The sequence below is a fragment of the Rhea americana genome, unplaced genomic scaffold (genome assembly GCF_003343005.1).
Source record: "Rhea americana isolate MKP2758 unplaced genomic scaffold, rheAme1 scaffold_189, whole genome shotgun sequence".
NCBI classification, from domain to species: domain Eukaryota; kingdom Metazoa; phylum Chordata; class Aves; order Rheiformes; family Rheidae; genus Rhea; species Rhea americana.
The window spans coordinates 339,439-356,548 of record NW_028186027.1 but is presented as its reverse complement, the minus strand read 5'-3'; the positions used below and the strand labels follow the sequence as shown (position 1 = coordinate 356,548).

The 17,110-nt window shown below is 40.3% G+C and overlaps 1 protein-coding gene across 16 annotated transcripts in view; it reads right to left on the bottom strand.

Annotated features, from left to right (window-relative positions):
- The window catches only part of TNS3 (tensin 3), a 304,187-nt gene that overhangs the window by 17,280 nt on the left and 269,797 nt on the right, over nucleotides 1–17,110 (bottom strand). For all 16 annotated transcript variants that reach the window (XM_085302207.1, XM_085302209.1, XM_085302203.1 and 13 more), the window contains 3 exons: nucleotides 6,512–6,683; nucleotides 3,366–4,009; nucleotides 2,603–2,689 (listed from right to left, as the gene is read on the bottom strand). In XM_085302207.1, coding sequence (XP_085158333.1) covers nucleotides 2,603–2,689; nucleotides 3,366–4,009; nucleotides 6,512–6,683 — 903 coding nt within the window. The remainder of the gene's footprint in view (nucleotides 1–2,602; nucleotides 2,690–3,365; nucleotides 4,010–6,511; nucleotides 6,684–17,110) is intronic.

The following is a 17,110-nucleotide window of genomic DNA, read 5'->3' as shown; positions in this document are numbered from 1 at the left end:
CACGTACATCCAGGTAAAGGAAAGGTGTCCCCAGCYCCTCTGGCCCCGTGTTTTTGTTTTTGAAAGAAGAGGGAAAGTTGATCCCTGCTGTTACTTCATCTGCTGCTTTGAAGCATGACAGGGAGCAGAGCTACAATTCCCACCCGGGGTTGGACAACATTCTTTGCTTTTCCTCCAGAGTCTCAACAGCGGGAGCACAGCGGTTCTCAGCCACCACCAACTTCCTGCCCCGAAAAGCACTCGCATCCTCCCATTTGTTTGAAAACAAGGGAAGGGATGCAAGCCGTATTTGCCCTCTGAGCATCCAAGCATTGAAATACCTTTAGCTCTGCATTCTGGAGTCACTGCTTGCAGTCTGATCTGGAGTTCCCTCCACCCAGGAGGAATCATTTATAGGGAGACTGCCCCTTGTTTTGCAAGGGCCTGCTATCGAATCTGCAATCTGGCAGCCAAAATCTTAACCTCCCTTTGAAAAAGGACAAATGGGCCATCTAATGAAGTATCAATTCACCTTAATCCATCATGTAACTTTAGTACACTGTTGTCTTTTTTTTTCCCCTTAAACATACTGAAAATACTTGTAGCTGTTTCCAGAACTTCTAATGATCAGCAAGCCTTCAAAGAAACCCCAGCCTAAGTCCAAGTCTGACCTTAGAGTCCTTAGCTGTCTGTATACACAGAACACGGAAGTTGYGCATTTTGGGCATGAAGCCACATTTTACAAGGCCTGAGCAATGGTTACATCATAAACACATACATACAGATATGCACCTGTGATTTTTTTTTCATAAAAACAAATAATAGAAAACAAGGAAAACAGACACAATTGTCTGGTATCCTGTTTGAGTACAGCAAGTGCATGTACAGGCTGCTTTATTCTTCCGTAAGATGGTAAAGAGAAGAAAGCAACTATTTGTATAGTAACCTATCACGTACAGAGAAGAGGAGGAGGAATATATAAAATCCTGCAATTCAGCAGAACTTGCATAACATGTCTAAATCTGCAAGGGAGCAGGAATCATTTGGAACACAAGCAATCCATTAAGTGAAGGAGAAAAAAAAAAMCAAAAAAAGCAAAAAAAGAAACATACTCCCTCCTCAGCAACAGCATTTAAAACACTTTTTAAAGAGGGAATTTACTTGGTCAGGTGAAAAAGGCATACTAAAAGGTTAGGACGAATATTTTTCTTTCAAGTAGCAGCATGCTAGGTTTAATCTTCCTTTATTGGAAGATTAAACCGTCTTTGGACTTGCATCAAGTCAGGAAACTTCCTTTGCACATTTAAGCCTTCAGTGCTAACTCCAGGTTGGAGAGTCCACAAGAAGATGATTAGAGTGAAAGGACCAGTAAAACACCATCCAAAGATGAATAAATAATCTGTTTTCTACGACCTTCTATTCCCTTCTGCTCGTATTTACCACTACACTGTAAAACACATCCTCACACTTTGAGAAATTATGCCCTAGACAGACACAGCAATTCATCATTTGCCAATAGCTGAAGGCTACTTTGGTTCTAGTTCAAGCTTGACAGGGTGAATTCCCTTCGAAATGCGCAACTATGCTTTATGATGTTTCCTTTTCAACAACCACATTTTAAGAGTCCCTGTTTAAAAACTTGTCATAATCCATTAAACATAATCCAGTATAGTTGACTCTTACAGTACAGACGCAAGGACTGTCAGACCAATTGTATTTGCAAAGCACCCGGCATAGTTTATTCATCTGTTAGTGCAGGGACAAACAGTAAGTGCGCATGTACACATTTCCACGTATGTAATAAAAGCTTTCTCAATCTCATTTGATAATACATCTACACATAGATGCATTATATCTGTTTAATACATCATATAGATGTTATTCTGTCGGAATATTATTTTGTGACCTTCAGAAACAATGTAGCTCACTTGCACCTGACAATGAAACACAGGCTACAGAATGACTAGCAGATACATATGCTTTTAGGCCAAGTTCTAGTTAATGAAATACTCTGATATTTAACACTTCTTAACTTATCTATGCAGGAAAATACACGTGGCTGAGCTCATRCCAGAGCAGCACATTTTGTACTCAAAAGGTTTCTGAGACTAGCCTGTAGTTTGGTATTGCTTCATGCATACCTGCCTTTCCAAGACCTGGAGGCTAAAACAGTTCTGCCAGGCAATTTACTGAAGACTCAGCATAACACAGGGTTGCATTAATATAGCATTTGCTGCTTGCCTAATCTCCTTTTTCTTTCAGCATACATTAAAATGACTTCCACTGCTGTGAGGAGGCAACAGAAAAAACAGCTTTTTAGTAACTCAAATTTTCTGCAGTTACCACAGGCAGATTTAAAATATTTTGTGGTTAGTTCAGTGAAGCTAATAATTTGTTTGATTAACAGGACTTATTTTTAGGACTACTTGACCGCCCTATACCCTCAAATTCAGTCTTTGGTCAGAATAAGTTAGTAAGGTTGGCTCTCGTCCTTGTACAGCTAAGACCAAGTTAAGCTTTGCGTTTCTTCTAGACATCAGATAGGCAAAAAAGTTTTTGAGGCGGATTCACCAACCAGCCTTTCTGTTACCGAATACCCCTGCACATACATCAATTGGTATACCTTGTTCTCTTGAAATATCTGGCTTATACCAAAACTTGGACGTGTCCTGGACAAATTTTACAGTCACATGTTTATCAGTTGTGTTTTCTGTGAAATAAAAGGAGAAAAAAAATCAAGAAATAGTCTAAATACACAAGGCATTTTTTGCTTTCTTTCCCACTTCTAACCATATTAATCACTTTAAAAACTCACAGTTAAAAGGACAGTCTAGAGAAGCTCTGGACAGTCTCAGCACCAACAAATGTAATACCATACATTGTCTAAGCCTCTGCAAACCCTCTTRAAGTTTCATTTTGCCAAAGCAATAAAATAATAATATTAAAAAAAAACTTTCTACCTTTATAAAACTGTATTAACTATAAGCTTTTCAGTGGGGCTCAATGAATACATACTGGATGACCACAGATACATTTTTAACAGTTCTTGACATGAGTCTAGCAAAGATTCAGGAAGAAGTTAGCCTTTATTAAGAGAAGTTGGATTGCACACTGCTTGCTTGTGGCTTGGCACCCGAGAAGAAGGGTTGCCCTTGGCCGACATSAAGTGAAGCACAGAAAAATCTTTGCAATTCTGTCCTCAGAATGGATACATCTAAAGCCAGTGAACTGGTGCCTCTTACTGCAAATATTCAAGTCATCCCTGCATTCCATTTCTTTTTTTTTTTTTCCCTTTTTCTTTTCCTCTCCATTTTTAAAATCCTCCAAAATGCTTTTCATAATCTCAAACTCTAATATAGTGCACATTTCTCTGACGTAAAACCTACCTGGCAATGGAGAAGTGCTTAAAACTTTTGAGAAGTCTGGGAGGACATTTGGGAAGGGGATGCTGATTGTGCTTCCACTGTGGGGGCTAGAGAAGCCACTTGAAGAAGGTGAGACGGAGGTAAAGGAACGGTCTCCTTCAGAGGATCTCTTTTTCTCTGGAAGAGGTGGCTGAGAGTGCAGGTTTCCTCCATGGTGCTGCTGAACCACGCTGTTCTGACTGTTGTGTCCAGAGGCCGCTGTAAGAAAGTTGTGCGGCAAAAAGCCATTGTCCTCTGCGCTTGCCACCGATGAGTTCATGGCTCTAGGAGAGAGGCTTGTGCTGGCCATGAAAGCAGCTTGCTTCTCCTCTCGAGGGGAGCTGCTGCCCATCTTGCCCCCACCGTAGTTGAGGTAGGCACGGGCGCTGCTGTTGACAGCAGGTTCTTGCTGCTGCTCTGCTGGTGAATTCTCCCTGCTGCTCAGGGCAGCTGCTTGCAGCACTGGGGTTTGGAAATGAGACAAGAGAGAACCATCTTGCACAGGGTTTGAAAATTCAGAGGGCACAAGGTAACTTCCTGCTGGTCTGCTGTTTCCCATTGAAAGTTGGAGTGTCGGGGAAGATTTAAGGCTGCTTTCAAGCCAAGGACGATCTGTTGCAGAAGAGCTGTCAAAAAACCCCAAAACCAAACACAAAAAATAAATAAAAAAAAACAGCCAAATCATTTCCTAAAATGTCAGATTATAACCAATATTGCGATCATCACTGAAGGCAGTAAATCACCTTACTCARTCCAGTACCTGAGGATGGCATTTGACAACATGCTAGATTTAGTGATGTAGCTCCTTGAAGAAATTCCTGCCCCACCATGACCACCCACTGCTGCAGTGTAGCTCATCCCTTTCTGCCTCATCTGCTCTTCCACCCAGCCACACTCATACCGCTAGTTCTGAGTTTGCACTGTAAATTAGACCGTCACATTGATCACAGTTAAAAACACTATCTCTCCCTCCCTTTTTGGAGGATTATTTTAATAYGAATCAATTCAGTGACCCTGCTCATCCTGCTGCTCCCAGCACTGCCCCACAGACAGTGGTCCTGGAGATCTATATCCATGGTGAGCTTCAGGACTGGCTGGAAAGGAGCAGTGGGAGGCAAGAATTTCTTAAGTCAAGGCTGCCATCAAAGGCAGAGGTTTATGGAATAATACCAACACCACCACAGCATTTCTTACATGCTGAATCTCATTGTGTTCATTTTGAAAGGAAAYAAACTGAGTATTAGCCTGAGGAGGGAACTGTGCACCATTATACAATACATAAGTAAYTGTGGTAAGAACACAGTCCAAAAAACCCCACTCTTAGGCCAGGCCTATTTCTAATATAATTTATATTAAAAAAGGAAGAGAAGCAGGTCCAGTGGTTAATTTATGTACATGGGAGAAAAACAAAACACAAGGTAATACACACCATCAGAAACACTGACTTTTCTAAGCCTCTTTTTGACTCACAGAATTAAACACTGTAACAGCAAGCATCAGATTTTAAAAGGTTAACAGTTCCACCTGCCCARACGCATAGTAACAAATACCCTTCTAAACAAGATGTGCTAAGTTTCTGACTGAATCAGCTCCTTCCTTCTGAAAGGGAAATGCCCTTAGACCATAGCTGGAAAACATTACTGGTAGGATCTGATGTAGGGAGGAGAAGGGGTTATGAAGACAGACTGTGAGATTCATCTGTGTAATGTGAGACTCACTGTCAAATACAAAGGGAAAGAGCTGACTTGAGAGAGAAAAAAAAAAGGAAGAAAAGATGTAACATTAAAAGGGAACTGTGGAAATGGATACTAGTAGATTTGAACAAATCAAAGCAGAAGGACCATAAAAAATGGAAGGGAACCACAGGGAAAAAAATATCATTGGTGGTGGTGGGGGGGAGGCGGGGGAGAAAGCAGTTGCAGCTATCTGCTAGATGAAATGAAAAACAACAGAAAAAAAAAGAGAAGTATTTAGAAGAAAGGAAACAAATCTTTCTAGAGAAAGTTTAAAGTAGGAATGTATACTTGATAATTACTGCATTGTTGGATGCTGAGCTCTTAACTCTATCCATTTATAATGAAATGTTACTTACAGGTTCATCTAACAAAATACTCCCAATATATTTTGTCCAGGGTGTTATGATTCACATTCATAATCACAAATTAAAAACATCTTTTGCACTCCAAGCACTGACAGAAGATGAAACCAGTTAGATGAGAAAAGAAATGGGAAAAGGAATCAACATCCTTTGTTTAGGTCCTTACTGAGAGTTTGACACATCAACAAAGAGGATTTCTTCTGAACACTTATTTTGAAAAAGCAGCCAATTATCCATGGATAATAATAGGATAATTAGACACAAAGAAATGCTGGAGAGGGGATCTGTCCTTGCAGGAGGAAACCAGTGACCAGTTGTAATCAACCTCATCTATTCCCCTAGGAAAACCTTTATTGAATAGGTTTAAGGAATAGCTAATGACTAGTACTGCTGATTGCCATGCTCTTCTGAACCTTCTAATAGTTACCTGGGATCCCCTGCCTGTTTGTTGCRTTTCCTGCTCTCCTCTTAAACTCAAATTGTAAGCTTCTTGGGAAGAGGGGTATTTTGTAAATATATACTTTTCAAGCTGTGGTTCAGAGCCCTACCTGTTCACAGCAATACAAATAGGAAATAATAAAATCTCTCAGTTTGTTGGGCAGGCGAAGCGGAGTCAGTTGTTCACCATCAGAAAAAAAAATACTCTTGATACTTTGCTGACTAAATACATTTACTACAATAAGTAGAGTGCTCCCTCTCTATAAAATATATACTTGGATTTCCTATGAAACTACTTGGATTTCTTATGAAACTACTTATTTCCATGTAAAATTTCACAAAATACTTTTCAGAAAAGTGTTAAGGAGGTTGGTTACGCACTCAGGAAAATATGTATGAGCTTGTGCTAGCACATAATAAAGTACCTTAACTATGATCTCTGTTTAATTTTGTATTCCCATTTATTTTCAAAGCTAAAAATGGTTTTCAGACATATAACTGATATCTGTGTATGCAGTAACTTCCAGCTGGTGGTCGCAAACAAAGTCAGAGTTACGAGAAGTAAACAACAGGCAGGAGAATTGGTTCCTACCTTTCCCCCCCTGGGATAGGACTGTTAGTTGAGACAGTACAGGAGGATGCAAAAGCCCGCTGAAAGGAGGAATCCGGCTGCATGTTGGTCCTCAGCAGAGCAGGGTTAGTGCCCATGCTGCTGTCAGACATCACAACAGAGTGGTTAAGGGCTTCTGTGTAACCTCGTGATTCTGTAGCAAAAGAAATGAAATAAGATATGTCAAAAACCACACATTTTTACAGACTTTGTACTGCCTAGAAGATACGTTTATAAAATGACCTGTTCTCCTTCTCTTAGTAGGATTATATGGAAGAAGTTTTCCATGTTTGAGTAGTTACAATTTATTTCACAACATTACATTGATTGCTGAGAATATCCATGGGAGAACAAATAGCAGAGAGGATCAAGATTACAAAACTGCACCAAACTGTTTGATCAATTCTCCAGGGCATGCTCTCTAGCCTGAAAGATGGGAACAGATATGTCTATTTAAAATTCTTCTGCATTCTTCAGTCCACAGTGTAAGACAGATATGTCTAATCAAGTTTCCTACACAATTGTACACACAAAAAGATCTCTTATTCAATCAGTATGCATGTAAATACCAAAGTGATAGGAAACTGAAATGTTAATTTTTTCTCTTGCTACAGCTGTAGAATTCTGCTCATATAAGGACAGAACTGGGGTTGAAAGGCAGCTGATGAGGACAGAGAAAATATGGGTTTAGTTACCAGCACAGTCATGCAGATTTCAGGTGTGCCTCTGTTCACATCATGCAGACATACACATATACCACAAAAGATAACAGGAAATATTTCTTTCCCAATAGCTTGCAAATAGCATTGCTGCAATTGACTACTAAATTAAGTTCAAACTACGTGCAATTTAATTAGTGGCCATAGGTACTATGGGAAATAATTAAAATGGGATGTAATTGGATGAGGAATAATGTGGATGCAATCATTAGAGAGCTTGATAATAGAACAGTTTACTCTCTTTCTTTATAGTCACATTGYTGTAACTAATCAAGCTCAAATATGGATTAGATTTAATCATGGTGGTTTTAAACCAGTACAGTCTAAAGCAATACAAAAACTGTCCAGATAAATTCAGGTTTAACTACACAATTTTCCACTACAGACAAAGCCGTGCACTATGATCTTGCAAATGATTAAGCATCTGAATAGCTTTATACTCATGAATAGTTCCATTGACCTAAACTCTTGCAAGACTGGAACCTAAACAAGGAGATTACAGATGAAACAGCATCTAATTACTGTCTCTTGAGTGGAGAAAGAAGGGGGGGGGAACTACACAGAAGAGAGCTAGGAAACAACTCCAGCTCTGGAAAAAGTTAAGGTGATCTTAACACACATTTTCCATAAGGAAGCCTTTTTAATGGTGTAAAAAGGAGGAAGGTTCTCACTATTTTTGTGAGCTCCACTGAAACAAGTCTAAACAAATCTTTCTTTTCAATTCATGGCAAAGCCTGGCCTGAATGGAGAGGGTGTGAGGTACTTAAAAGAAATGCCTGAGATAAGAAAATCTGCAAATCAGTGCTCTGACTCAAGACTACTTGAATTCCTGACATAGTACACATATTGTGTAGAGAAACCATTTAACAGGATGGTGAAAGCATTAGAAAGCTACCAYGCTTTCAACTACACCCATCACTTTCTTTTAACCATGCCCATGTCAGCCTTTAAAGTGAACTCTAAGGAAATACTGTGGAAGTGCGCATGGTGGGGAGGAGCTAGCAAAGTTTCAATCAGTATCTGTCTAACAGAGCAGATGTATTACAGTCATTCTCAWACTGGTGCAAACACAGTCAGAACGCAGCTGCCTGTATCAACCCATGACTTAAGCCACACTCCGACTGACATCAGTGGTGCTTGTTCACCTAAGCATTATAAGGTTGATATTAAAATCTTCAGCAACTATTTCAAAATAGGGTAAAGTAATAACACTTTAGTAATATAATAAAGTAACAATACTTTAGTATTATAGTAAAGTAATAACACTTTGCCTTAATTATTATCTGAGAAAAAGCTGATCAGCTGAAGATAGTTTACTCAAACATTGCGTCTCTGATTACCACTAGAGCCACTCAAGGAATGCAACTTTCCCTAGGCTAAAAGCAGAGAGATCTGAGTGCAGCATCTGTAAGACAAAATATCGTAAGAGTTACAGCCTCATCTCTCCACAAGAACCTATAGATGTCTCCCAATTATACTTCAGTCTGGGATGATGCTGCCGCTGCTGCTCTATGGGAGAGGCTAACTCATTCCTTGTAGGCATGGAAATAATGATCGGAGGCGTAACTCCATATGATCATTTATGTGCTTCTGCACCCATTGCCTTGACATAAGACTACGTAAGGGAGTCACTAAGATCCAGTTACACAGAAGCTAGGGGGAGAAAGGGGAGGGGAATTCCTCCTGAAATAATTTAAAAGCTTGTGCCACTCATGCAATCTCAGCTATGCGCATAAGAGCTAATCTAAAGCATTTACACATAACAAAGACCTCTCCTCCCTTGTTCAAAGACCAGCCCTTGTCCAAAGAAATGAACCAAGACTTGTTTCTCTCTGTTTGGGACATTGTTGTTACCTTTACAACACTGAACATCACATGAAGGAAGGACTGCTGTCATAGTGATAGAAGTACCATTTCTTTTTATACTGAATTTTCACAGGTGTAAAAAAATTAAAAAGAAAAAAAAAAGTGAAAAGCTGCAGAGAGCAAGGCATGTAATCTGCAGAAAGAATGCAAACTCTGTACAACTATTCCCAGGCCAGAAACAAGTGTATCTGAAAGGCACTTCCCATGAAAGYTGCTTTGTTTATATTTCAATTAAAAACAAGCTTGCTGAATATTTCAGCTATGTCCTCTCTATTGTCTGATACAGAGTCTACACTTGCCATGTCAGCTGTTAACCCTTTATCTCATGGAGTCATAAGTTTGTGCAATCTTCTAGGAGATTTCTGAATGCATGGTGGGAACTCTCCCACTATGTTCGTTTGCTATAAAGCACTGGCACTTCTAGCTGCAGGCACCTGCTAAGTCTATGCCTCAGTCCTATCTGCGAGAATGTGTCAGAAACAGCATCTTCCAACCTGCTTTCTATGAGCCTAAAAACTCCCATCAAGATCCTCAGTTACTTCTTTTGGGGAAAGGGAGCTCCAAGTCACTGTTCAGTACCCCAAAACCTCAGCTGCCATCCTGCACCCTAAGGGTAACCTAAAAACTGAATGGACACCAAAAAGCACATCATATTAAAACAAGTCATAATAATYGGACTACAAGAAGTCTTAAAGTGCACCAGAAGGATAAGAAGCTTCCTGTGATACTTTCAAATTTGGCAGTCACTTCTATTTCTTCACAGAATCACAGAATGGTTGAGGTTGGAAGGGACCTCTGGAAATCATCTAGTCCAACCTCCCTGCTCAAGYAGGGTCACMTAGAGCATGTTAGACAAGATGGCATCCAGGCRRGCCTTGAAKATCTCCAGAGAAGGAGAATCCACAACCACTCTGGGCAACTTGCGCCAGTGCTCTGTCACTCTCACAGTAAAGTTCTTCCTTATATTCATGTGGAATAACTTGATCCATCCTTTGACACCTTGCTTCACCAATGACATAAAAATACAGCCTAACAAAAGGCTCAAAAGAAGCCACACCAGATACATCTGCAAAATATTCCCCATCTCAATAGCCTCATTTAGACTGTGCACGGAAACACGGTCCCCAGCTTTCCTCTTTCACTGTTCATATTCAGGCTGACAAATCCATTCCTGTAGACAGATTTTCCTGACAAACTCATCTATAAAGACAGAACTGAGAACACTAAAGAGTGCAACAGAAGAGTCGCACTCGATTTTCTCTGTCCCCTGTAAAAGTAATTTCTTCTTTGGAAGCTTGCATTTCACTAAGAGWACCAACAACAACTTTTCCTCCACAGCTAAAGGGCCACGTTCTATGAACTCGGTATTTGTTGTTCTCCCAGGGCTCCTCCTGTTACCAGACAAGCATTCGCAAGACCTTCCTCTTCCCTTTGAAACATGTCTGAGAAAAGAGCACAATATACCCCAGTGTTTAGCACAAACTCCATGTCGCTTTGCAGCTCGCCATCCAGCTGGCTCTAGCTCCTGACTGGCACTGCCAAAGTGAACTCTGCAATGCTGAGCTGAACCACTGCCACATGGAGACAGGCAAAGAGTGGAGAGCTCCAGGGGTGATAGGCTTCACACCCTCTTTTCCACACCTGGGTAATTAAGAGTTTCTATGACAAGAGTCCCTGCTGATACAACTGTATTTTTCACAGGAAACAACAGGTTAAAAGATAGCTACTTCCCATTTCTGACACTCTTTGATTTCTTATTAGGCAAGTTACTTCACCACCCAACTGAATTTCTTGTGAAAAATTTAGGCTCAAGTCAGAGCTGAGGCATGATACGTACAAGGAAATGCAGAGCAAGGATCCATGGAAGAATATGCTAGCCTTTAGTATTAACCATCAGAACAAACTATCTAAAGACACAGTGGATGCTCCATGGCTTTAAGTGCATCAGTAGGACAAAACACACAGGATGATAATCTTAGGCACACAGAAGRTTGTTTAGAAAAGTCTCTTTCTAAATCTTAGAATCTAAAAAAAAGGTAGAGAGACCTTTATCAGAGAAAAAAAAAAAAAGAAGAAGGAGGAGGAGGAATTGTCAGGAAGTTTTGGTGCACCAAAGGGAAGAAAATTGGGCATTCAGGCAATCCACCTGTAGTAAGGCCCAATGCCCAAAGTCACACCAAAGGATGAAGAAAAGAAATGAAGAGAAGCAAAACCACCAAAGTACATGGGTAATGATATACAATAGGCATAATTTTAGCTCTTCTAAGATCTCACATATTTTGCTAATGTTTTAGTGAAGGGCTTCCCCTATTAAGGGAAAGACTATAAAAAACTGTAAAACTACAGTTTCAAAGAAGAAATTGGATCAAGAAAGAATTTCAGGAGAAGAGGGGTATTGATGCAAAGTTCAGAGACAGTAAATTGGACTGAAGTGAAAAGGAGCGCACAACTGTAACCGCACAGTTTGAGTATGGGGTAGCAAAGGCTCATATTACCATGCAAAGCCAGAAACCCTGGAAACAGTGAATTCATGACAAAAGGATTTCATTCCCCAGAAAAGAAGTGTTCCTCCAAGGGCTGTCAGAGTGCTAAGAACAGAATTGGCAAACCTTCCTTTCTGGGAAGCTCTACAAGGCTCCCAGGGAAGACCAAAACTAAAAATCCTGCATATGGAAATAAGAGACAGCAAGATGGCACACTTAAACCCATTTACAAGCTAACATCTTTCCAAATCTGCTGGCATTGTAAGGTTCTGCTGCAAGAGCCATCTTCTCTTTCACTATCCATCTTTCTGCTCTTCCAAATGCTAAGCTGTCAAAATTAACAAAATAGATGGAGGTAATGCTGAAACTCTCTCTCACTTTCAATTGGTTTGTAAACTATTGACTTTACTGGAACTTTGCTCTTTTGTACTTACTATAGTCTCATTTCAATTTCACAACAATAAAATGGACCAGATTAATTTCTTGCATAAAAACTATCAACTTTGGACTCATTGTTCTTTCCTTTGCATTGAACATGTGAAATGTGACTTGTTGGCCTCAATGAGAGATGCTTAAGAGCTTGCCTTTTACAATTTCAGCTGTCAGGGAATAGCTTTATCATCTCTTCTGCACAGCCTACACTATCCTTTTGTACCTAAGTTGTTCCACTTTTCATCCAGGACTCAATGGAGCTGCCAGCCAACTTCCATAATTATTCTCAAGTGTTTCAAACATGTCTAAGACCTTGAGACAACAGCCAATTTACTGTATTACTATTTCTTTTGTTTAAGAAGGGTTACACAGAAGGAAGCCATTTACATTGAAAGCAAAAACCCTAACAAGCCCAAGCAGCTGCAAAGCACTTTCCTGTTCATTGTCCTCAAAAATGAAGTTAATTGTTTATGCTCTCCACATTTTTGACAAAATAGATTTAGGGTTTCAAGATGCTTTAGTAAACAGGTATCTGTTAAGATGCTTTCCATATAAGAACCTGTAGAATGTGGTAATTCCTATCATTATTAGCTTACTTTTTGCCTCAAACTCCCCCAAAACCCCAAGCAAAGAAACACTGAGTCTGCATGCGAATTTGTAAGAGTTTCCAAAAGTAGATTTTAGAAATGAATCAGATTATATACTATAAAATTATCCCTTTGGTTATGACAACAGAACACTAATTCTTCCCAGTATTTCTTCAACTCTACAGTTTAAATGATGCAGAATATATAGCCTAAAACTACTAACAGTTTCTATCTGTATACTCCATGCCTAACCACTAGTTCAGAATGACTGTTGCTTTCCCTCTCCTCTTTAAGCTGCCATTGCTGGGCCAGGGTTTCTGCAGGAGTCCAATAAGGAGCTGAGACATCTACTTTCCCACATTAGCACAGGCTAGTATAGCATATAGCATCTCCCCAGTACAAGAGAGACATGGAGCTACTGGAGAGAGTCCAGTGTAGGGCTACAAAGATGATCAGAGGGCTGGAGCACCTGCCCTACGAGGAAAGGCTGCGAGAGCTGGGCCTCTTCAGCCTGGGGAAGAGAAGACTGAGGGGGGATCTTATCAATGTGTACAAGTACCTGAAGGGAGGGTGTCAAGGGAACGGGGACAAACTCTTTTCAGTTGTCCCATGTGACAGGATAAGAGGCAATGGGCAGAAATTGAAGCACAGGAAGTTCCGCCTGACCGTGAGGGGGAATTTCTTCACTGTGAGAGTGACGGAGCACTGGACCAGGTTGCCCAGAGAGGTTGTGGAGTCTCCCTCTCTGGAGATCTTCAAGGCCCGCCTGGATGCAACCCTGTCTAAAATGCTCCAGGTGACCCTGCTTGAGCAGGGTGATTGGACTAGATGATCTCCAGAGGTCCCTTCCAACCTTACCGATTCTACGATTCTACGATTCTATGATCTCCTTTTCACATTTTCAGTTTTTACTTCATCTTAGACTTCAAAAACAAAGGAATATTAAGCAGAATATAAAGAGCTTGTTTTGCTCAGAGGAACTTCCCTTTCCTCAACTGAGTATTACTAATTCACAAGAAATCTGGAAATCAACATTTTTATATTATCTTAAGAAAATCTAAGAACTTTAAACAAGGGTAACGTCTATAGCAATGCTTCTGCTTCACTCAATCACACTGATAAGCTTAACATTACCAGGTTTCCAGTTATCTTCAAGAAGGGCAATAAGGAAGGTGTTGGGAACTACAGACTGCTCAGCCTCACTCCAATGCCATRGAAGACCACAAAGAACAAGAAGGTGATCAGGAACAGTCAGAATTGATTTAACAAGAGCAAATCATGCTTGATCAAACAACTGCCTCTATGATGAAATTAGTGGCCACTGACACGAGGGGAGTGCAGTGACGTTGTACATCTTGGCCTTAAAAAAGGTTTTTAATGGTCTCCCACAGCTTTCTAACTCAAACTGAGGAATCACGGCTTAGAAAAATAGGTTGAAAATTGGCTGGATTGCTGAACTGAAAGGATTATAACTAATAAATTGATGTCCAGTTGGTAATGGGCCCTAAATTGTTCAGTATCTGCATGAATGACTTGAATGGGGAGACAATGCACTGTCAGCAAATTTGTGGATGATACTAAATTATGGGGGTGGGTCACACACAGAGTGGTAAGAGAGACCTTGATGAACCTGAGGACTGGACTAACAGAAATCTCATCAAGTTCAACATGAGATACAAATTTTTGTGCTTGGGGAAGAACAGTATCTTGCTACAGTACAGACTGGGAGTCAACTGGTGAGAAGCAGTCCTGCTGCTAAGGATCTGGAGATTACAGTGCATATCAAGCTGAATGGTAATCATCAGTTTGCTCTCATCACAAATAAGGTATACTGAATACTAACTACATCAGGAGAAGCATGCCCAGCAGATCAAAGGAAGTTACCAACCCTTTGTACTTGGTCTGGCGAAACTGTACTGGGGACATTATGTCCAGTTTGGGGCCCCCCGTTCAAGAAGAACATGAGGAACCAGAGACAGTGCAGTGGAAGACTAACAAGGCCTATAGCACATGRCCTACAAGAAGAGGATGGGGAAGCTGGGCTTGTCTAGTCTGCAGAAGAAAAAAAATAAGTGGGAAATCTAAAAGTAGCCTACAATTACTAGAAGGCAGAGTAAGAAGACAACAGAACCAAACTCTTCTCAGTAGTGACAGATGATACAAAAAGAGTAACAGTAGATGTACACTGGAAACCTGAAAAAGCTTTGTCACTAAGGGGTAGTGCAGCTCTGGATGAGGTAAACCAAAAAGGTGGTGGAACATCTGTCAGTAGGGTTTTTCGTAACTCAGACRAAACCAAATGCAGTAGTCCTGTTTTGAGCAACAAGTTGGACTACAGATCCCCCAGGCACCCCATCCAACCAGCATTTATATCTTTCTATCATAACACTAATTTCTAATTAGTAAAGTCTAATGCACTAGCAGAAACAGAGGATATGTTGAAAAGGAATAAAGCAGTGGTTAGTTTGTTTTTGGTATGGATGCAACAAGAACAGTTTATCTTTTGCCCTGGAATCTGCTTGCTTTTATGCATTTCTATATACTCTTCTTCACAGCTGCCTACTTTACTTTGCAGAAAAACATGCCACAAGCCTAAAGCTGTCATYATTCCTGGGACAGTTGTTTTTGAAGTATCTTTCCTTCACTTTTCAAAAAGCAACCAGTGGTAATCAAATTGCAGTTCCTACATAAAAGATTAATAATATGTATTTTAAACCTTTTCTAAACCATCATTCATGCCTGTGAAAGAAAAAACAAAGTTACTACTGCTTGGAGATTCTGCTCAAGCCTGTTTGAGTGGATCAACTCCTTTTTGTAAGAATCCAAGCCAAGTGGGATGAACACATAGAATGAGCAAAGCAATGAAGATGATGGCACTATCATCCACACACGAACCATACCCATATTAGGAAGGTCTGCTTTGGATGCCTCATTAAACACTACCGACAAGGAATTCAGTAGAATGTGTGTTGTGTGCTTGGCTCTTACAGAAGACACAGCAATGTGGCTAACGATTTGGGAAACAAAACTGTAAATCTGGAGAGATGGTAAAGGCTTTCCTCAACAAATACATGTCTTTGGTGGAATAAATAAGATGTTCAGCAGTTAGTCTGAACYCAAACCACTAGTAATTAAAGATAARCTACCCTGCTGTATTGAAGGCTTCTAACTTCATGCAATTATTTATCATGTGTGTTTAGAAAGCGCTGTGTTTTGGGAGCCTTCCAATTGTATTTAAAGACAGAAAATCCATTCTTGCCTCATGCCTAAAGAGTGCTGTAAGTCATACATGCTGCCCCTTGASGAAATATACCTGGCAAAGTGGCCCTCTCCAGCAGGGAGAGGGTGAGCAAGGCTGACTGGATGCCACCTCCGCAGGAGACTTTAGCCTGAACTAAATACAAGAGTGGGTACACACTGGGACATTCCTACAGCCCAGCAATTTCAAGCTCCCAGGACAGTCCACAGAGGCTCCAGCCAGAAACAAACAAATGCAGCCTCTGAAGCTGTGCCAGGGGTCTGCTTATCTCCAAGCAACTCCAGCATCAGAGAACACTTACTCTCATCCTCTGTCTGCACATGGATGAATAGCATCAAAAGGATGATTTACTAGACCCCACTTTCCCCACCCACATGCCCACCCACAGTCCCTGCCCTGAAGATCTTACAGTCTAGCTTTTCCTAATAAACATCCCATTGACAGACAATAAACTACCCTTACACTGTTTAACCTTGCAATCACAATTTAGGCACACCATATAATAGATTCATTCCAAAAGAAAAAAAAAAAAAAAGTTGTATTTGCTGAATGGAACTTGGAATTCACCATTATAGCAGTAAGAGCCATACTGTACTTTTCTGAAGTAGTTTTTGCTTATTTCAGTTTTATTTTCCCAAATAGTATCAGAAAACAACAACTTTCCCCAGAGGCTGAAGCAATCTGTCGCACATGTCTTCTCATGTATTTTAAAAGATCTTGCAGATGCTGTGCTATTGACTTTAAGCATAGCTTTGCTGTCTTAGGAATGCAAGGCAGCTGCTAAGGCATCTCCTCCAGTCATCCAGGTCACATACAGACATCAAATGTGGTGTTTATCAAACCACTCTTCATTAGAAAAGAGCCACTAATACAGCTGTCAGTCCATAATGCATAAATAAGAGCACTAGCATTCTCCTTTTAAATAAAAGCAGATCATTCATATTCGAGCCGTGATGAGCAAAAACATATCCAACAAAACAAATAGAATACAATTATTGATGTGCCTGCACTAGATGTTCACAGCAAAATAGTTAAGTACCATTAGAGATAGCTAATTCCATTCTTATCCTGGCTTATCTCATACTAAAATTTCAGATATTCACATTAGCTCATACGACAATTCTCATCAAATCGTAAGGTTAAACTGCAATACTTCTAGGGGAAAAAGGTTTAAGAATCGCATGTGTACTGATATCTTCAAAATGAACAATTATATTTTTTCAGACAGCATGCTC